This window comes from Acomys minous (assembly GCF_964271855.1).
Source record: "Acomys minous genome assembly, chromosome: 12".
In the NCBI taxonomy this organism is placed as follows: Eukaryota; Metazoa; Chordata; class Mammalia; order Rodentia; family Muridae; genus Acomys; species Acomys minous.
The window spans coordinates 69306436-69327451 of record NC_140493.1 but is presented as its reverse complement, the minus strand read 5'-3'; the positions used below and the strand labels follow the sequence as shown (position 1 = coordinate 69327451).

At 51.4% G+C, this 21016-nt stretch overlaps 1 protein-coding gene across 4 annotated transcripts in view; it reads left to right on the top strand.

Annotated features, from left to right (window-relative positions):
- Positions 1 to 21016, top strand: part of ABR (ABR activator of RhoGEF and GTPase) — a 196330-nt gene that overhangs the window by 134850 nt on the left and 40464 nt on the right. For all 4 annotated transcript variants that reach the window (XM_084802749.1, XM_084802752.1, XM_084802750.1 and 1 more), the window contains 6 exons: positions 3668 to 3775; positions 8513 to 8573; positions 13121 to 13173; positions 13754 to 13894; positions 15571 to 15692; positions 18982 to 19147. In XM_084802749.1, coding sequence (XP_084658875.1) covers positions 3668 to 3775; positions 8513 to 8573; positions 13121 to 13173; positions 13754 to 13894; positions 15571 to 15692; positions 18982 to 19147 — 651 coding nt within the window. The remainder of the gene's footprint in view (positions 1 to 3667; positions 3776 to 8512; positions 8574 to 13120; positions 13174 to 13753; positions 13895 to 15570; positions 15693 to 18981; positions 19148 to 21016) is intronic.

Genomic DNA, 21016 nt, shown 5'->3' with positions numbered 1-21016 from the left:
CATTCAGACTCAGGGTTCCCTTGGTCTCAGCTCTACCGGTCTGCTTCCCAACCTACCCTCCGCCCCCTCCCCCCCAAGCATCATGAACTGCTGTCTGCCACCCTGAGGCTGCTTACTTGGCGAGGCCTGGGTGGAGCCAGGGCAAGCCAGGCATCTGGAGGCAGTTTTATTTCAGCTGAAGTCTCTGGGTATTTGATTATCCATTACCAAGAGACGGGAATTAGCATCTCCGCTGTTTGTTTTATGAGATCACTCCCAGTGCCAAACTCCTGTTTCCAAGCAACCTGCGCTTCCCAGTTAATGACCCTGGCAGGCTGGGCCTCTGGCCTTCCAGCCTCTGGTAACTATGGAGATGAAAGTACCTGGCATGGCCCATGACACCTGCACACAGATGGCTTCTGGGTCACAAGGGGGTGGCAACACAGGTATCCATGTTCCCTCTTTCTCATGGTGTTAGAGGAGACTGGGGTGCAGATCTGTTGCTTGAATGTTTGCCTAAGTTGCAGAAAGCCCTGAATTCAGTCCCTTGCTCTGAATAAAACTGGGTGTGGTAAGCCACACCTGTAGCGCTCTGGAAACAAGCGGCAGTAGGATTCTAAGTTCATGCCTAACCTTGGCTAGAGAGTGAGTTTGAGGCCATGCTGGGATACAGGATATTCTGTCTCAAAAGAAAGAAAAGAAAAAGAAACCGTGAGACTAGAGGGTTCGAGAGCCCTTCCTGGAAGACAGTGTGACATGTACCTGTCTGGGACACCTCTGCTGCTTGGAGCACTAATGGCTAAAAGTGCCCTTTGACCCCTCTGCCCCTTCCCTGGGAGCTTTTCTGAGACTGCGCTATACTCTTCCTCTCCGCCCCCCTGTCCCAAGGGCAGCCTCACCAGCTTCTGCAAAGGATCCCCGTCTCCTCCCTGGGTGGCTCGGGAGACATTGCACCCCGGCCCTTCCCCAGCCTTTGTGTCCTGGAGGGACACGGATGACACTGAGTGAGGCACAGGAACAGCACACTTTCCTAGCACCTCGCTTTGGAAGCAGAGAAGCCCCCAAGGAAGCCTGCAGCAGCTGCGTTCTGTTGCTACTTCATTGGGAAAAAATTTAAAGCAGAAAATCTTGAGGATATGTGGCAGACAACTGTCTGCAGCTCCCAGTGTAACAGATGTTAGGTCAGCAGAGAAACGCCAAGCCTTTGCCTTTTTTTCTATCTTATTTTTCTGTTTCGTCCTCTTCCTACTCCTCTCTCTCTTATAAAACAACATCATCATCATCATCACCGTCATCATCAGTGTGTATGCGTAATGTCTACAGGCAATCTGGGAGTGGCACAGAGAATCTCCTCTCTCTTTTTACCATTCCATGGACTCTGGGGATCAGATTGAGGTCACCAGGCCTTTGTACTATGAGGCATCTTGCCAGCCCCTCCGCTAGTAAAACTTTCTGATTTAAAGAATAAATAAACTTTTTAGTCAGGAGGCCGAGACAGGAGAATTTGCAAGTTCAAGGCCCGACTGGGCAACCTAGACCTTATCTCAAAATGGAAGGTAAAAAATAGCAGCCAAGTGTAGGCCTGGGAGTGCACATCTGTAATGCCTGCACTTGGGAGGTGGGTACAGAAAGATCAGAAGTTCAAGGTCATCCGTCGCTATATAGGGAATTTGACACTAGCTCGGGCTACATGAGACCCTGTCTCATAAACATAAACGAAACAAAAATATAAAGTACTATGAATGAAAGAGAGTCTGTTCATCCTTTCCCCTTTTCTCTTGAAGCAGCTTGGTGGGAATTTGATGTAGAGCCATATAGATTGCAGTTTGGTTTTTTTGTTTTGTTTTTTCAAGACATTGTCTCTCTGTGTAGCCTTGGCTGTCCTGGACTCACTTTATAATACAGGCTGGCCTCGAACTCACAGAGATCCACCTGCCTCTGCCTCCCGAGTGCTGGTACACCCTGCCTAGCTGAGGAACCACAGTTTTAAAAAGTAAAAATAAAGACTAGAAATAGCTCCATGGCAAGGTGGTTGCTTCCCGTACACAAAGCTCTGGCTTTAGTCTCCAGGAACACAGAAAACAAACAAATACAAGGTAGGTGTGGCAGGGCCTGCTTGTTCTCCCAGCACCAAGGGAGAAGGGCCACTTGAACTCAGGCATTGTATTGCTCAGCTACACAGTAAAACATATGGTACATGTATACATGTATGCATATGTAGGGGATAATTTCTTTCTTTCTTTCTTTTTTCCTTTCTTTTTTTCTTTTCTTTTTTCCCTTGAGACAGGATTTCTCTGTGTAAGCCTTGGCTTAGACCCGCTTTGTAGACCAGGCTGGCCTCGAACTCACAGCCATCTGCCTGCCTCTGCCTACCGAGTGCTGGGATTAAAGGCGTGCGCCACCACGCCTGGCTATGTAGGGGATAATTTATGTCCTTTTTTGTATGCTGAGTCTTTGGAATCCAACGTGGGTTTATTGTTGTTCCTGTTGTTGCTTGTTTTGTTGAGACAGAGTCTCACTGTGTCTTCTTGGCTGGCCTGGAAGTGGCTGTGTAGACCGTACTGGCCTTGAGACCCACCTGCCTCTGTCTCCTGAGTGCTAGGATCAGAGGTGTGGCATTTCTACATGTAGCATGTGTCCTTGTACTATATTGTACACGCTCAGTATTCGTATGTGACTCATGGCCACTGTGTTAGACAGTATGGCGCTGAGGTTTGTCTTAATGGTACATCGGCCAAGCCCTAGGCTGAAGTTGTGCCTATGGTCAGTTTGATTAGTTGCCGACAAATTAGGTACACGGTCTTAACACCATAGTCTGAGGGCTGGAAACAAAGCTCTTCAGATGGGCATGGTGTCACATGCAGCTTTAATTTGCACACCCACTCTCTGGAGGAAATACTTACAACCAAGAGAAGGCTCGTCATAAATACTTGAGCAATTAAATTAGCAAGTTTCAGTTTTCTTTTTTGAAGGAAGGGTGGTGGATCCGTCCTTACCTCCTAGATGTGGTGCAGCTTTTGCTGGTCAAGACAAGTGTTAGGGTCCAGGTGGCATTGCGGCATAGTGAGGCAGAGGTTCTGGCACCTTGGAGGCTGAGGAGGTGGGGACAGAACCTAAGAGACTCAGGATGAAGAAGGAGGCTGAGCAAACTACATGTGTCCACCCTGTTGCTTTGTCTCCCCTGCTATTTAATTCCAAGATGCGGAAGAGGTTTGTGGAAGGAAGTGTAAGGCACTGAGAGGCTTCAAGCCGTGGGAGGCCTTGGTAGTGCTAAAGGGAAAAATAACAAAAAATGAAAACAATGCCAAAAAAAAAAAAAAAAAAAAAAAAAAGCAAAACAGAACAAAAAAACAAAAAGAAAACAAAAAAGAAAAAAAAAACAAACCAAGTGTTGTGATAAGTTGAATTTCTGGCGTGCCAACAAAGGCCCTGTCCCTGTCCTCCTCACTGCCAGTACCACTTTGTTAACCTTATTGACTCAGCCAGTTACCATGGAAACTGTCAAGTTCAAAGCCATACTGTAATGTGTTCATCTCTGACTTTCCCCTGGTTTCCAGCAAGCCTTTTGGAGCTGAGTTAGAGGTTCTGAGTGCTAAGGGGGCTTCTGGAGCTCAGGCGTCACTTTCATCCATTCACTAACCCTCTCTCCATCCCACACTCAGCCTCACTCTCCACTTCCTCCCGGCAGGCCAGCCAGCTCGGCGTGTACAAAGCATTTGTGGATAACTATAAAGTCGCTCTGGAGACAGCTGAGAAGTGCAGCCAGTCCAACAACCAGTTCCAGAAGATCTCTGAGGTAGGCAGCTCTCCCCGCAGCCCACCCCATCCACCCCGGGCTCTGGTAACGGTCTGAGAAGCCGCTTTAGACTCTGGATCTCCTCCTTTGCTTGCCCCGGGGAAGCTGCTTGCCACAGTAGTAATGCACGGCCTGACATTTGCTTTCTTGCAACTGACATTTTTCCTCTTCATATAAGAATATCAATTGGTTTGGTTTATTTTATTTTATTTTTTTCAGATTAGAAAGTGGAACAGAGCTGGGCGGTGGTGGCGGTGGCTCACACCTTTAATCCCAGCACTCGAGAGGCAGAGAGGCTGTGAGTTCAAGGCCAGCCTGGTCTACAAAGTTAGTCCAGGACAGCCAAGGATACACAGAGAAACCCTGTCTCAAAAAACCAAAAAAAAAAAAAAAAAAAAAACCCAAAAAAAAAAAAAAAGAAGAAGAAGAAGAAGAAAGGAAAGGGAAAAAAATGAGGTTTGGAGTGGTCAGTATTCCTATGACTTTTCCAGTGACTTCCCAACCCTGGGATTTTGTTTCTTTTCCTGTGGAACAAGCTGTTTGGACCTGCCTAGCTCATCTGAAAGTTTTCCTGATGGGGTGAGGTGGGAAGACAGTGGCCTGGCAGTTAAAAGCCCCTACCGCTCTTACACAAGACCTGAGCTCGGTTCCTAGCCCCCCGAGCTGGGTGACCACTTTGTAATACCAGCTGTAGATCTGATGCCTCCGGCCCCTCAAGTACCGATGGTCGTGTGGACATATTCACACACAGTTACATGTATGTACACAGAATGTAAAAAAGAAATCACATGCTGGGTGGTGGTGGCGCACCCTTTTAATCCCAGCACTTAGAAGGCAGAGGCAGGTGGATCTCTGTGAGTTTGAGGCCAGCCTGGTCTACAAAGTGAGTCCAGGACAGCCAAGGCTACACAGAGAAACTCTTGTCTCGAAAATCCCAGAAAAAAAAGAAAAGAAATGACTGGGAGCACTGCTGGGAGCACAGGTGCCCAGGCTCCTCCTTTCTTGGAGCGTTTGCTTCTTTTCTCTGCTCCCTCCAGCATCTCCCACCCCACCTCACCTCACTCTGTGCAGCTCGGGCCGGTCTCCCCAGCCCTCTGGGATTACAGATATGTGCCCCGATCGTCTGGATCTTCTTCTGATTCAGCGGGGTGGATCAGGGGCAGCAGTTTACATTCTGACAACATCTTGACTTACCATCAGGGAGGGAAGTGTGAGGAACTCTGGGCTAAGCAGTTTTGAAAGGTACTTGCACGTCTAAGACTACAGTCTCCCGGAGTCCGCCAGGGTCGGCGAAGGACATAAGACCTTAGACAGCAGCGCACGGTGGCACACTCAGGGAGGCAGAGGCAGGTGGACCTCTGTGAGTTCAAGGCTAGCCTGGTCTACAGAGTGAGTCCAGGACAGCCAAGGCTACACAGAGAAACCCTGTCTCAAAAAACAACAACAACAACAAAAACAAAAAAGGAAAGAAGCCCCTGGGGCTGGAGAGGTGGCCCAGAATTTAAGAGCATTGACTGCTCCTTCAGAGGTCCTGAGTTCGATTCCCAGCAACCACATGGTGGCTCACAACTATCTGTAATGAGATCTGATGCCCTCTTCTGGCCTGCAGGTGTACATGCAGGCAGAATACTGTGTGTATAATAAGTAAATAAATAAATGCTATTATATAACCAAGTTTTTTAAAAAAGAAAGAAGGAAAAGAAACTCTTTGACCCCTTTGGCAGGAGCATGCCCCTCCTGCACCCATGTGTGGTGGAAGTATGAAGTCTCCTGCCATTGGCATTTCTTCTGTTGTTACCGTTTTGTTTTGTTTTTCTGAGACAAGGTTTTACCACATAGCCTTGTCTGGCCTGGAACTCATTATTTAATAGCCCAGGCTGGCCTTAGACTTGTAGCAGTCCTCCTGCCTCTGCATCCTGGGTGCTGGGATTATAGGTGTGCACCTCTGTGCCCTGCTTTGCTTTGGGACTTCTATCTAGGAAGTAGCAGGGAGAGGCTGCCGGTCTGGGATCATTCAGCCCGGCTCACTCTTCATCCAGGAAGACCCCTGCGACACTCTCAAGCCACTAGCTTTGAAGGAGGCACCTGTTCAGGCTCAGGGCAAGAGAGCCTGTGTTTTAGAGGGAGCTAAGGGTCCGGGGTTCTTCTGTAGTTTTGGAAGTCCTGCCTTGAAGTACCCATCTCCCCGGCTTTGGGGCGAGAAAAAGGAGACACATAATCCCCTGAAAGTGTTGGCATTCCAGATCGTACCTAAGCCGGAATCAGTCTAGAGACCATACCGCAGTTGGGCAGGTGTAGTTAAAAATGTGATGCCGAGGACTGGAGAGATGGCTCGGCTAGGCTCACGACCAAACATATAAAAATGTGATGATGAACGCCTATTAATTCCAGTACTCAGGAGGCAGAGGCAAGTGGATCTCTGTGAGTTCAAGGGCAGAATGGTCTATATAGCCACTTCTAGGCCAGCCAGGGAGGGATGGATATATATATATACACACACACATACACACACACACACACACACACACACACATATACACACACATACACATATATATTATATATAATATATATTATATATATACACACACATACATACATACATACATACATACATACATATATACATACACAGTGTGAGACCCTGTCTTAGGTGAGGGGGGGGGAAGGGGGAGAAGAGGGGAAGAGAGAGAGAGAGAGAGAAAGAGAGAGAGAACGCTTAAATAAGTAAATGAAAATAAATTACAAAAAAAAGAAAAGATGGCAGTTTGATTATTAGAAAGCAGATAAGAGCTTGCAGATTCGGTGTACAGGCCTCGCCTCTGGAAACACATGTTCTGTTTGGTTTCTAGAAGGATGAGAAGCTACAGAGAGAAGGCTGTGCTCAGCTTTTCCTCCCAGGATCCCTACCTGGATCAGGTGGCTGTGTCACCCTGTGGAAGGACAGGACCAGGGTGGGAAAGCCTCTCTTAGAGAAAGAAGCCATGAGGTTGGAGAATTGGTGATTTCCTCTCAGCATCCAGCCCTCTCTGGGAAGGAACTGGACTCCCTGACGTGTGTTCACAGTGGCTCTGGGTACCCCAAGGTCAACATGGTCCAGAGAGTGTGCAGAGACTGTGGAGTGCCCCCTCTTAGCCCGGCTGACTGCTTGCTCTCTGTGCATCCATGCATAAGCACCCCCTGCACCCACTCTCCTGCATCCATGCATTAAGGTCCCCCACCCTGACCCCAAAGCCTGTGCCAGCCAGGGCCGTGGCCCTCTGCCAGGTGGCTGCTCATCTTGACTCACTCAGTAAAGATGACGCTGATGCTTCCTGCTGGCGCTGCCACTTAATTACTGCAATTAGGCTCTTCTCATCTGCAGCAGCAGTGATTTCATACCTCTAGGCTGCACTGGAGGGGGTATGGACCAAAATCCGTTAAAGCAGGGATTCCAGGCACCAGCGAGAGACAGACTCAGCCCGGAGGAGAGCTGAGTTGTCATCTACCCCCTCAGCCCCCACCCCCCACCCCGCCCCATGCCAAGCTCAGTTCCTGGGGGTTTTCTCAGTCTAGAAACAGCTGGGGATGTTGCAGGAAATGAGCTCCTACTGTGCTGGCCTTGCCTTCACCCGGGCAGGGCAGCAGCAGCACCTGGGCATCTGACCTTGGCCTCACCTTGCCTTTCATGAGAGCATGCCTCTTCTAGGCTCTGCCTCAGCCTAGTGAGGATTGCATTTCGGCTCCAGTTGCAGCCACTGCCCTGTTGGCAAAGGCTTGGGTATCTCTGCCTCTAAAGCAGATGAACGATGTTTCGATCTGATGGTGTCTGCCCCCAGAGTCTGTTCCGAGCACTCATTCCTGGGTCACTTGTCATACATTGAGGAGAGGTAGCAGGGAGTGTCACGGGGCTAGGGGCCGGGTTAGCCCTTGCATGGGGAGGATACGGCTTGAAGTGCCCTGTGGACTCCGAGCCCATCTCCTCTCTACTTACTGTGCAGGTCCCCCTCTGCCATGACTCAGGGGTGTTCATCCCCAAAGGTCAGCTGGCATGCCTAGTGCATTATTGACTTCAGCCCTGTCTTCCCGGGGCTGTGTACACATTCCTGAGAACAGGTTGGCAGTGGGAAGGTCACTGCGCTTGGGCACGCTCATCCTCCAGAGGCAAGGGCATCAGGGAGCAGGTGTGAGGAACCCTTTTTGCCACAGCACTTTCTTTCTTTTTTAAAAGATTTATTTATTTATTATTTATACAGTGTTCTGCCTGCATGTACACCTGCTTGCCAGAAAGGGCACCAGATCTCATTATAGACGGTTGTGAGCCACTATGTGGTTGCTGGGAATTGAACTCAGGACCTTTGGAAGAGCAGTCAGTACTCCTAACCCCTGAGCCATCTCTCCAACCCACTTTCTTTCTTCTTTCTTTCTTTCTTTCTTTCTTTCTCCCCCCCCCCCACCCCCAACAGGTTTCTCTGTGTAGCCTTGGTTGTCCTAGACTCAGGCTGGCCTTGAACTCACAGAGATCCTCCTGCCTCTGCCTCCGAGGGTGCTGGGATTACAGGTATGTGCTACCATGCCCAGCTAGCACCACAGTGCTTTCTGCAGTCAGTCCTAACTGTGGTTTCCAGAGTCTGCCTTCTTGCCTCTTGTTACTTACGCCCTGGGCTTCTGAGCTCCTCTTTCTCACCAAGCTCAGCATAAGAGAGGGAGGCTGGGGCATAGAACAGGTAGTGATTTTTTTTCTCCTCCCTCTCACAGGAACTCAAAGTGAAAGGGCCCAAGGACTCTAAGGACAGCCATACGTCAGTCACCATGGAAGGTACTTTGGGGAGTGGACTGGGATTACAATTGTCTTCCTTTGTTTTAGTGAGCTGTGGTCTGTGTGAATGTGATGGCCTCCTTGCCTCTCCGTGTGTGTGTGTGTGTGTGTGTGTGTGTGTGTGTGTGTGTGTGTGTACGTGCGCGCTCGCCTGTTCCTGTGTGCGTGTGCCTGTGTCTCCTCCCTAGGCAGCAGGCCAGCTACAAACGTGCTCCTCCTTAGGATGCCAGCAGGCTTTTGGTCCCTCCTCCCTCCTCCCCTCCCTTCCTCCTCCTGCCTCTCCACGCTCTTGCCCTCCCCCTTGTTGGATGAGCACTCGGAAGGAAGCGGCTGCTTGATTCTGGAGGTTGTGCAGCAGCAGCCAGCAAGGTGGCCGAGTGGCTGGACTGCTGAGGAGAGCCAGGAGCCTGGAGCAATGGCTGCAGGTCCCTGCTGCAAGGATAGAGGCTGCCATGGAAATCCTCCTCATCATTCGCTTCTGCTGTAACTGCACCTATGGTAACCCAGGCACCCCTCCGTGGGAAGTGGCATGCCTCAAGCCATCTGGGGGCTGGCTAGAATGGACTTCAGTCTGGGCTGGAGTATTTAGAGGCTGCAGGGAAGGGAGGACGGTCGTGTGGTTGAACCCACCTGCATTCGCTTTGTGGTCAGCCTGGCGTTGAAATTGAGAGGCTGCACGGGGCAGAGTTATCTTTGAAATGGAAGGACCAAGCTAGAAGGGTCCAGGTAGTTCTGCGGCGGTGTGTGGGACTGGTGTGTTAGCATGTGCGTGCGTACGTGAGGGACATTGAGCAACTTCCTGAAGAGGGTAAGGGAAGTGACAGGCTGTACCCGGGGTCTGAGGTGGGGGCAAGGGACAGCTGGGAGCAGGCAGAGAGGGACAGAGAGTCTGGACAGCTATACCTCATGGCAAGAGGGCGCCAGCCTGGGCTGGAGAGAGAAGTTGGGAGTTTCTTTGTTCAGTGAGCACAGAGGATGCTAAGCATCAAGGGTATTGTGTGCACGGTGCACATGCTGCTTCCTTTCAGGATGGCTCTGGGAGAGCAGGGAGGAGCTGGCTGGTTTCCGGAGCAGTGTTTCCAGTCCCTGAAAGACCCCGAGCCCAGACCCCAGACCCCAGACCCCAGCACTCAGTGCAAAAGGTCTGCATGAGAGGGGGGTGTGGCCGGCTGCTGCTTTGTGAAGGTCACACACCCACTTCAGCAGGAGGCCTGGAGTATCCTCTGTGTCACTCGGTCCAGCTGGGGTGAGGAGGTGTCCCAGGACGGGTGTATGCTGTCAGCCAGGCTACGGAAGCAGGCGAAGGCAGCGTGTTGTCCAGACCTGGTGGCCTGACTCTCTTAAGGCAAGAAGTGCCTTAGTGGTGACCTAAGCAACCTCTGGTGGGGTACGGGGCCCACATGTAGCCTCCAGGCTAGCTGTTGTGGGTCCATGTGTGTCAGAGAGGCAGCTTGCTGGGTAAGGTCCTTCCTCTTCCCCCTCCCACCCTGCACCCTTCTCAGTCACTTCGCCTGCCTATCTCCGTGGTAACCTGAGGCTCCCGTTACAGGCTAATGATCCAAGTGGGGGGTGGCAGTTTGCTGGAGGAAAGATGATGGATGAGGTTTCCAGCTCTCTCCTAGAGGCCTATATGTTAGGGAGCTGTTCAGGACCACTGTCCCTGTCATTTCCCTGGCTTGTTCTGTGTCTGGTGCTGATGGTGGAAACAGTCTTTGTGCTGCCTTCAGCTGATTCCAACAGGCTGGGTGGGACCCAGGGAAGGGCCAGACTTGAAGCCCTGTCAGAGGTCAGAGGAGAAATGCTGGGCCTGGCTGAGGGGCTCTGCTCCCCCCCCCCCCTTTGCTCCCTAAAAGGAAGCTTAGACTTAATGAAGCAGGCTTCAGATTTGGAGTCCAGGGTCTCTGTGCTCCTCATGAAATCTTTGAAGTCAGCTTCAGAGTGGGGGAGTTGGGTAAGTAGCTAGCTCTACAGAAAATACTCACCTGGGTAGGTGGAGGCTTCCCCGGGACTCTTGCCTGTGGAGTTCCACCTGCCACCCTCTCCCAAGGACGGAGACAGTCCAATTGTAAAAGCACACGGGTGAGCCAAAATTCTTAATCCAACTGTGGCTCCCAATGTTGTGGTTATAAACAAGTAACTTGTGCCTGAGTTTCCACACTGTAAAAATGGGCTAGTAAAACGAAGCATGGTGGCGCACGCCTTCAATCACAGCACTCGCGGCCAGAGGCAGGCGGATCGCTGTGAGTTTGAGGCCAGCCTGGTCTACAAAGAGAGTTCCAGGATGGCCAGAGCTGTTACACAGAAAAACCCCGTCTCAGAAAGGGGGCGTGGGGTGGGCTAGTGAGAGTCGCATGCCCTTTTAATGACAGGAAACAGTGCACATGAGGCAGTTCCATGAAACATGGGACAAGAACCAGTTTGTTCATATTGGTGGTCTGACTTGGTGCTTATAAAGGTCAGGGAAGACTTCCTGGAGGAGGGAGAGAGATGGGCAAGACCACTTGTTTGATGGCACCTATTCCAAGAAGAGTGGGGAAAGCACGATGCAGGAGTGGAAAAAAAACGGGCTGCTCTGCAGATACCAGGAACAAGGAAGGGCCAGGGGCAGGGGCAAAGCCGGCGGAACAGAGGCACTGGGCCACCCTTCCTTGCCTGATTTCCTCCCGTGCACCTGATCCCCCCCTTGACCAGTGCCCGGGCTGCAGGATTCATTCCGTGGCCCTGTCAGATGGACTCTTGAGGTGACTTCAGGCATATTAATAGCCCCCCCCCGAAACCTGATCCACCATTTCTGCAGACTTCTGAGCTTAGTCAGAAACCTCTTCCTCCTGGGACTCAGAGAGGGCTGCAGAAGCTGATGGAGTGGTGTCAGCTTTCCTGGGGGATGGGGCTCTGGGCCCACCCCGGCCGGTGTCTGTTGACCTTGTGAGGGCGCAGTGGTTCTGGTATGACTTTTCCCTCAGCAGTGCGGATGCCTGAGCCACAGGTGGATGGGGTGCCTGTGGCATCCTCACAGCTGAGACCCCTGCACATGCCCAAGCTTTACTCTGGCTGTCCCAGCACACCCCAGACCCATGCATCAGCCCATGGGGGTGTGGATGAGTTCTAAAAGTGGCTCATTAAGAAAGAGCTCAAGGCCTGGTGGCACTCAGAGGAAGGGGAAGCAGGCTGGCTACCAGGATGAGACCTGATAGGCTGTAATCATATGGAGGGGGGCGGGAGGAGGTCCCCTTTCTGTCGCAGACGTAGGGGAGGGGAGTAGGGTGAAAGAGGGAGGGAGGGGGAACGGGAAGATACAAGTAAGGGCATAGCAATTAAGATATAATCTGAATAAATTACTTAAATAAAAAAATAAAAGAAAGCTACAAAAAAGTTAGAGGCATAAAACAGCATTTTTCAGCTGCTAATACATATCCGTCTCAGAAAAACAGCCTTTTCATCCTTTGGAGATTTTGGGTTAGTTGATGGAGTGTAGAAGGGACATTTGCTTCTTTTAAGAGTTCCTCACATGTGATCCTAGTGGGCAGCCAAGCAAGGGCTACAGATTGGCACTTAGCGCACCTCAAGAACACATCAGAGCATCAGGCTGTTCCCTGAAGTGCTTGCTTAGCGCTTCACGAGGTATCTAGGGCTTTGAGAGACTGGTGCGGGGGCTGTTCAGGCGTGAGGGATTTAGGATCCATCTAGGTTGTATGGGACATTCAGTTATGGACATTCATCCAGCCAGGTAGAGCACCTATGACAGGAAGCCAAAGGTCATAGTCTCAGGACTCGAAGACCCAGGTGTAGGGCCAGCACTGAACCACCAGCCAGGGAGGAGCAATGTACAGGAAACAGGAAGTGTGGACTGCTGGTGGCAGCGTCTTCCCAGTGCCTGCTGAGTGATCTGGTGGCCAGCATCCATTGTCTGGGTCACAGAGGAGTGTGGCACATGGGACCCGGCTGACCTTGGCATTTTTCCAGCTTCTTTGGGGCTCCCGTAGCAAGACTGTACCCAGATTTTTTTTCATAGAGGAGCTGAGGCCAAATAAATAAATAAATAAATAAATAAATATGAGTGAGGCTGAATGAAACGTGTGGTTCCCAGTGGGTGTGCCAGTCCTTGGCCTGGAAGGGCTGGAGGATGACTGGCACGAGGGAGGTAGCCTTCTGGAAGAGTAGCAGACACCTTCTGCCGTCCTAACAGTCCTGAAGGGCACCACAGCGTGCCGAACTCTCGCAGGGCCTGTCTGGATGTCTCTGTATGGCTGTGGATGTGGGCCAGGGGAACTTCAGCCGGGGGAGAGCCTGGCCTGCACAGGACCGGGTGAGGAGAGGAAGGTTCAGGTGGGGGAGCGAGCCTGAGTGGACAGAGCTGTGTGTCCCCGTCGCTTCCATTTGCCCTGTCCGTGGAGTGAAAACAGAGGCATGGGTTGCCACAGAACCCAGTTGGCTTTCCGAGTGAGTGTTCGTTTGGAGAAACAAAACAGGCCAGGGGTAAAAAAGCTCATCTCTGTCACCCGGTTTGTACTTCATTGTCCTGTCTCCTCTCTCGGCTCTCCCTACAGCTCTGCTCTACAAGCCTATTGACCGAGTCACTCGAAGCACCCTGGTCCTGCACGTGAGTGTCATGTCCCAGAGTGGCCAGAGGCGGGTTAGGAGTTTTGTGCGAAAAGTACTCAAGTTACTGAGACTCCATTTGGGGAGCATGGCAGAGGGTCCCTGGGCCCTGACTGTGCCTGCCTGGCCTATGGTAACCATGCCAACAGGGCCGTGTCCTAAATATAGCTTGCCTACTAAGCTTGATATTTGGCCAAATGCTCCCTAGGAGGCAGACACTTGCTGCTGCCTCATCCGCTGCCTTGTGGTCTCTAGGGTCCTGGAGCAGCTGTGCAGTGATTAGAAGAGGGTTCCCCAGCTGCTCGGTGAGGTACGGCTTCACCCGGCTGCGGCCCCTAGGGAAACGAGTCACAGGAGTCCCGCAGAAGTCAAAGGCGCGCTAACTGCCCCTTCACTGCCGCTCTTCTGGCCCTGGTTTTTCAGTTCTGTTTTCCCAGGCATGGCCGGGTTAGCGTGTGGGCCCCAGGAGTAGCCCCCCCTACCCCCACCCCCGAATTCTTCGGAGGGTTGCATGCTCCCTACTGTCTTCTCACTGAACTTGGACCACTTCTTCTCAATTCACCCTCACATCCTTTTCTCAGGATCTGTTGAAGCACACGCCCGTGGACCACCCAGACTACCCACTACTTCAGGATGCCCTCCGAATCTCCCAGAATTTCCTGTCCAGCATTAACGAGGACATTGATCCCCGCAGGACTGCAGTCACAACCCCCAAGGGCGAGGTGAGTTCAAGGCCCGGCACAAATTCACACCTAGACCGACCAGGAGACCGTTGCCCAGGTCCTGGGTCCCTGCTGTCCTTGATGCCGGGGTATCACGCTGAGTATCCTGTGTACCCCCACAGCTAAAGGGAGGCCTGAGTGCAGTCCTGGGCCGCGCTAAGTATCTACAGCATGTCGTGTCAAGAACTTTAAGACTAGCCCGGCAGTGGTGGCGCACGCCTTTAATTCCAGACTCGGGGAGGCAGAGGCAGGTGGATCTCAGTGAGTTTGAGGCTAGCCTGGTCTACAGAGTGAGTTCCAGGACAGCCAAGGCTACACAGAGAAACCTTGTCTTAAAACAAACGAAAGCAACAAACAAAGCAAAAAACCAAAAAGAACTTAAAGACTGTTGTCTCACAGGTCCCTCTGATAACTTGGTAAGACAATCTCTGAGCCCAGCACAGGGATCTCCAGGCAAAAGTGTCAGAATCAGATGCTTGCCGGGCTGTCAAACCCCACACATTGTCCACACCAGAAGCTGGGTGGGATTCTGGGATATTCTCGATATCTTTGCTCTGATTGGGATGATGCTATCAGGGAGCTGTTGGTTGGACACGCTAGGTAGGCCAGAGCTAGGCAATGAGCCCAACAACAGAAAACGCTAGTACTGGGGATGCTTAAGGCCATCCAGGCTCATGAGATGTCCTAGCTGTTGCATCGCATCTCCCCTGGGATGGGGTGGGAGGCTTCCTGATGGAATCGTGGGGGGAACAGTGTAAAGAACTGGGGAGACCGACCCTAACGGGTCAGCAGTCTGGCCCAGATACGGTGCCTTCTGTCTAATCGGGGTAATTAAGTAGCATTTAGGAGGGAAGGCTCACTGCGTTTATGTTCCTTTGTTGCGTTTATGAGCCTTCCGTGTCTGCTGGGAAGGGAAGTCATGAGGGACAGAGAGGGTATGGAGCGTGACTAACGGGGCATGGAGCTGTCTGTATGTACGCAGTTCCCGGCCCTGGTTTGCAGCACCCCAGGAAATACCTAAAAAGTCTTAGAAGGCATAGAGCAATATCAGTTTCAGGTTGTCTCAGTCATATCCTTTCGACATGCTCACCCACAGACGGTAGTGTATGTAGGTCACACAGCGCACACGGGGAAGGCTGAAGTGGATGGTGACAGCTCCAGGGAAGCCCGCCAGCTCTGAGGGTGGCAGGGAGGAGATGCACCAAGTCTCGTGAGCAGCAAAATGCTTTTGGCTGTCCCGGTCGCTACAGCCACCCCCACCCCCACCCCCACCCCCACCCTACCCCCACCTTGGGGGACATCCCAGGGTCTTTCATCCATAGTTGGAGAATCCCCTGAGAAGTAGCATGGATGAGCCTGAGTGGGTTGGCTGAGCAAGATGAGCTGTAACTAGATCAAGTTCTCCATTGGGAGGAGATGTGAGGTTGGATGTGTTCATGGTCCAGGATGGAGAAACCAAGTCATTCCAGGGAGTTTGTATCCAGGGGAGGCTGCTGAGGGCTGTGGGGAAGGGTTAACCACATGCAGTGTGCCCTCCTGCACCGCGCTGCTGTTCCACGGCAGATGCTGTTTCACACACAGATAGCATCCTCTTAGCCGGACAGATAACAGTGCCGGCTGGGGCCCTCGCAGCTCTCTGCTGTCTGAGCAGGTAATGGGTGTGCTGTCTCCCTCAGACTCGGCAGCTGGTGAAGGATGGCTTCTTGGTGGAAATGTCTGAGAGCTCCCGGAAGCTGCGGCACGTCTTTCTCTTCACAGATGTCCTACTGTGTGCCAAGCTGAAGAAGACCTCTGCAGGGTGAGGATATAGGTTTGGGGTCACAGTTAGGGACAACCGGCCTGGGCAGTTTATTTCTTCCTCCCCCCCCTCCGCCTCCCGCCAAAAACACAAAAGACAAGAGTGGCGGCTTGTATCTATCTATAGGGAGGCTAACACAGAAAGATCACAGCAAGTTTAAGGCTTCCAGGATTACAGTGTGAGACACACACACACACACACACACACACACACACACACACACACACACACACTCTCACTCAATTCAGTTTACTGTGTGGTCTCTTCTAAAAAGAAAAACGCTTTTTTAAATTATAAAGGTAATCTACTACAGAGGGAAAAAGCTTATCTGAACATAAGCATAAGTTTTCTGTGGCTATATTTCTTTCCCATTTTTCAAAATTTTCAAAATGGTTTTGTGTTTTTTCCTCGTAGTTGTCCTAACAAAGAATGCCCAATTTGGGGCTCGGCTTTTTATCTGTTACATTTACATGCATATTGTTTATTATATAGGTCTCACTGTGTAGGCTCTGCTGTCCTGGAGCTCATTATGTGGACCTGGCTAGCGTTGAACTCACGGAGATCTGCCTGTCTCTGCCTCCTGAGGGCTGGTTGATTAAAGGCGTGCGCCACCACTTCATCCAGCTTGGGCTTTGTGTTTTCTGTTTTATGCCATAAGCATTTTTCTTACTGTGGCTGAGCCATTGCAAACACCACTTCACTCTCCTGCATGGTATTAAGTGGATAAGCCATAATTTACTCAGCTGCTTTCTCCTCATCGGACAGAGTTTTATGCCGACTACAATTCTGTGGCCATTAGTTACATCCGTTACTGTTTGTGGAGGGCTTCTGCCACGCTAGGTGCCATGGCGAATGCTCCAGATTCATCATTTCTAATCTTCCTGTCACCTTCACAGAGTGGTCATTATTTTTCCCTCTCACAGTCAGGAGTCATAGAGAAGGCGAGTAAGCTGCCCAAGGTCACATGGCTAGAAACAGAGGAGATGGGATTTGAACCCTAATCTAACTTGGAAGCTCCTTTTCAGTAGTGTGGATTACATACACACTCTGTCGTGGCCAGGAAAGGTTGCTCCGTATTTATTCACATATTCTCGCCATTTCCATTTATAACCTGTTCTGTGCGAAATAAGCTGCCTCACACTATAGAGGGGGAGATCTTTGTGCCGACTGCAACGTTACAGACCAGAGTTGGCAACAGATCTAATTCTCAGAGGCATAAAGAAGAGAGGAGGTCATCATGGGCTTCAGCCGACAACATAGAGATGCCAGCAGGAAGCAGTGTACTGGGTTTCTGCTCCTGTGTTAACATTTTTTAAAAAAGATTTATTTATTATGTATACAACATTCTGCACCAGATTTTGTTATAGATGGTTGTGAGCCACCATGGTTGCCGGGAATCGAACTCATGACCTTTGGAAGAGCAGTCAGTGCCCTTAACCTCTGAGCCATCTCTCCAGCCCCTGTGTTACATTTTTGAGTGCCCCTCCCCTGCAGATGTCTACAGGAAGAGCAGCACTGAGGAACAGGGTCTGCAGCGCTGACTAGTAAGACATGGAGCTCCCGTTTTTTTTCTACACAGGGTTTCTCTCTGTAGTCCTGGCTGTCCTTGACTTGCTTTGTAGATCAGCTGACCTCGAACTCAAAGAGATCCACCTGCCTCTGCCTCATGTGTGCTGGGATTAAAGGTGCCACCATGCCTGGCTAGTCTCACTTTTATTTATTACACACACACAAACACACAGGGTCTCTCTGTGTAGCCTTGACTGTCCTGGGCTCTTTGTAGACCAGGCTAGCTAGCCTCGAACTCAAAGAGATCCACCTGCCTCTGCCTCCTGAGTGCTGGGATTAAAGGTGTGCACCACCCCTCTGCCTCTTAACTACCCACAAGCCCCACCCTCTGCCTCTTAACTACCCACAAGCCCCACCCTCGCCTCTTAACTACCCACAAGCCCCACCCTCTACCTCTTAACTACCCACAAGCCCCACCCTCTACCTCTTAACTACCCACAAGCCCCACCCTCTGCCCCTTAACTACCCACAAGCCCCACCCTTTGCCCCTTAACTACCCACAAGCCCACCCTCTGCCCCTTAACTACCCACAAGCCCCACCTTCTGCCCCTTAACTACCCACAAGCCCCACCCTCTGCCTCTTAACTACCCATAAGCCCCACCCTCTGCCCCTTAACTACCCACAAGCCCCACCCTCTGCCCCTTAACTACCCACAAGCCCCACCCTCTGCCCCTTAACTACCCACAAGCCCCACCCTCTACCTCTTAACTACCCACAAGCCCCACCCTCGCCTCTTAACTACCCACAAGCCCCACCCTCTACCTCTTAACTACCCACAAGCCCCACCCTCGCCTCTTAACTACCCACAAGCCCCACCCTCTGCCTCTTAACAAAAAAGAAAAAAAAAAAAAGACATGGAGCTCCCTCCACCTTCAGTTTTTCTCACACAGCAGATGTTTATAATCAACCATTGTGGACTGGAGAGATGGCTCAGAGGTTAAGAGCACTGACTGCTCTCCCAAAGGTCATGAGTTCAATTCCCAGCAACCACATGGTGGCTCACAACCATCTATAACGAGATCTGGTGCCCTCTTCTGGCCTGCAGGCAGAATCCTGTATACATAATAAGTAAATAAATATTAAAAAAAAAAAAAGTCAACCATTGCACCCTTTTCCAATAGGCTTGGATAGCGTTTGCTTTATTGACTGAATAACTGATTAATTGATTGGTTGAGATGGAGTCTTGCCCAACCTGAAACTGTCTGATGTACACCAGATTGGCCTCCAACTCAAAGAGATCTGCCTGCCTCTGCCTTCTGAGTGCTGGGATTAAAGGCGTGCACCACCATGCCCGGCTTGCATGTAGTCTGTGACCCTCAGCCCAGGGCTTTGTATGATCCCAGGGTCAGAACTGGCATTCGGAATAGCATCTTTAGCCCATCTCCACTGGAGAGGATAGTGTTGTTAGCTTCGGTATGGATAGACTAGAGGAGTGAGTCCAGCCAGGAAGGCTTCATTCCCGATACACAGTGATTTGGGACACTTAAAAGCACCAGTCCCACTAGTAGTATCTAGGGCCTCACCCGCCAGCTGACCCACACTGGATTCTCAGTGCTCCGCAGGTGTGTGCGTGAAGTCCCTCCAGGGTAGGGGACGTTCCTGCCTCCCTCCCCGTGGGTCAGCGGATCCCTTTGTGGGTCATTCTTTTAGCTCTGGGCAGGCAGTTGCCATTGCAGAGGCCCCTTTGCCTAGCCCTCGTCTCCCACTGCTTGCTTACAGAAAGCACCAGCAGTATGACTGTAAGTGGTACATCCCCCTGGCTGACTTGGTGTTCCCATCCCCTGAGGAGTCCGAGGCCAGCCCCCAGGTGCACCCCTTCCCAGACCACGAGCTGGAGGACATGAAAATGAAGATCTCGGCCCTCAAGAGTGAGATCCAGAAGGAGGTAAGGCACGGATGGCCCTGGCGCTGTCTCCAGCTGGTTGCTCTGGGGAATGGACGGAGGGGGGCTGGGAGCCCCTGCCTGTGTAAGTGCTGAGGGAGGGTCGAGGACCAGTGCTTAGAAGCTAGTGGGTTTAACTATGGGATGTTTCCTCAGTTGACCGTGTATGGGGAAAACGAGAAGAGGAGTGAGAGGCTGAGAGGCTTGCTTTTTTTTTTTTTTTTTTTTTTTTTTTTTGGTTTGTTTGTTTGGTTGGTTTTTTTGGTTTTTTGAGACAGGGCTTCTCTGTGTAGCCTTGGCTGTCCTGGACTCACTTTGTAGACCAGGCTGGCCTCGAACTCACAGTGATCCGCCTGCCTCTGCCTCCCCAGCGCTGGGATTAAAGGTGTGCCACACTCAAGGCCCTTGAGAGGCTTTCTTGAGGAAAAGGCTCCTTCCACCCCCCATCCCCCACCCCCACCCCTCAAGTAGCACAGGATGTGAAAGCCACTGCCACAGAGCTGGCTGCAAGATTCATTAAGAGTTTTGCCAGACTGTATGTTAAGGACTGAGGAGATGGTTCAGTGGTTAGAGTGCTTCCCATGCAATCAAGAAAGTTTAGAGCCGGGCGGTAGTGGTGGCGCACGCCTTTAATCCCAGCACTCGGGAGGCAAAGGCAGGTGGATTGCTGTGAGTTCGAGGCCAGCCTGGTCTATAGTGAGTCCAGGATAGCCAAGGCTACACAGAGAAAACCCTGTCTCGGAAAAAAAAGACCCCATGTAAATATTGGCTGGGCGGGGTGGCCCTCCTGTAATTCCAGCACTTGGAACTGCAGAGCAAGCTGGTTGCTGAGGCTAGCCCTGTCAGTGAGCTCTAGCTTTGATTGAGAGACCTCAAGACCGATTCCAACATCACCTATAGGCTTACACATGTATGAACACACATGCGCACACCACACATGAAGGGAAAAGGTGAGGTTAGTCCACATTTAAAGAGCTTGGGGAACTCAGCGACGCTGAGATTGGAAGCATAGAAAACCTCCTTGATGAAATAGAAAGTTGGGGAATTGGAGAGCGGTTTTTGGGCAGTGCGGGACAGACTTGTTGGGGAGTCGGGCAACCTTAGCAGCATATGGGGAGCAGAGGCCCAGCAGTCAGATGAGCAACTGGGGCTCCTAACAAGGCGATTGAGTGATGGGGTGGTGTCTGAGAGGTTGCTCAGAGAGTCTGCAAGAAGCCTCAGCATTTGTCAGGTCCTTGGGGTTTCCACGGTGAGGCTAGGATTGGCTAGTTGCAGTACTAATTGGGGGGGGGCGGGGCTGTGGCTTTGGGGTGGTCTAGCTGTCTGGCCTGACAGTGGGTGTTCTACAAAGGCGGCTCGGGCTGGGGCCTTAGGGTAGTTGCATGTGAACAGTATGCTCCCAGGACGGTTAGGAATTAGCTGGCACTTGGGAGCTGTATACCTGAGCCTTAGATATCAAAAAACCTCATGGCGTACAGCAAATAAGAAACAAGCCGGGCCGTGGTGGCGCACGCCTTTAATCCCAGCACTCGGGAGGCAGAGGCAGGCGGATCGCTGTGAGTTCGAGGCCAGCCTGGTCTACAAAGTGAGTCCAGGATGGCCAAGGCTACACAGAGAAACCCTGTCTCGAAAAACCAAAAAAAAAAAAAAAAAGAAACTGTTCAGGGGCCAGGCGTGGTGGCGCATGCCTTTAATCCCAGCACTTGGGAGGCAGAGGCAGGCAGATCGCTGTGAGTTCAAGGCCAGCCTGGTCTACAAAGTGAGTCCAGGACAGCCAAGGCTACACAGAGAAACCTTGTCTCGAAAAGCAAAAAAAAAAAAAAAAGAAAGAAAGAAAGAAAGAAAGAAAGAAACTGTTCAGTGCAAGGAGAA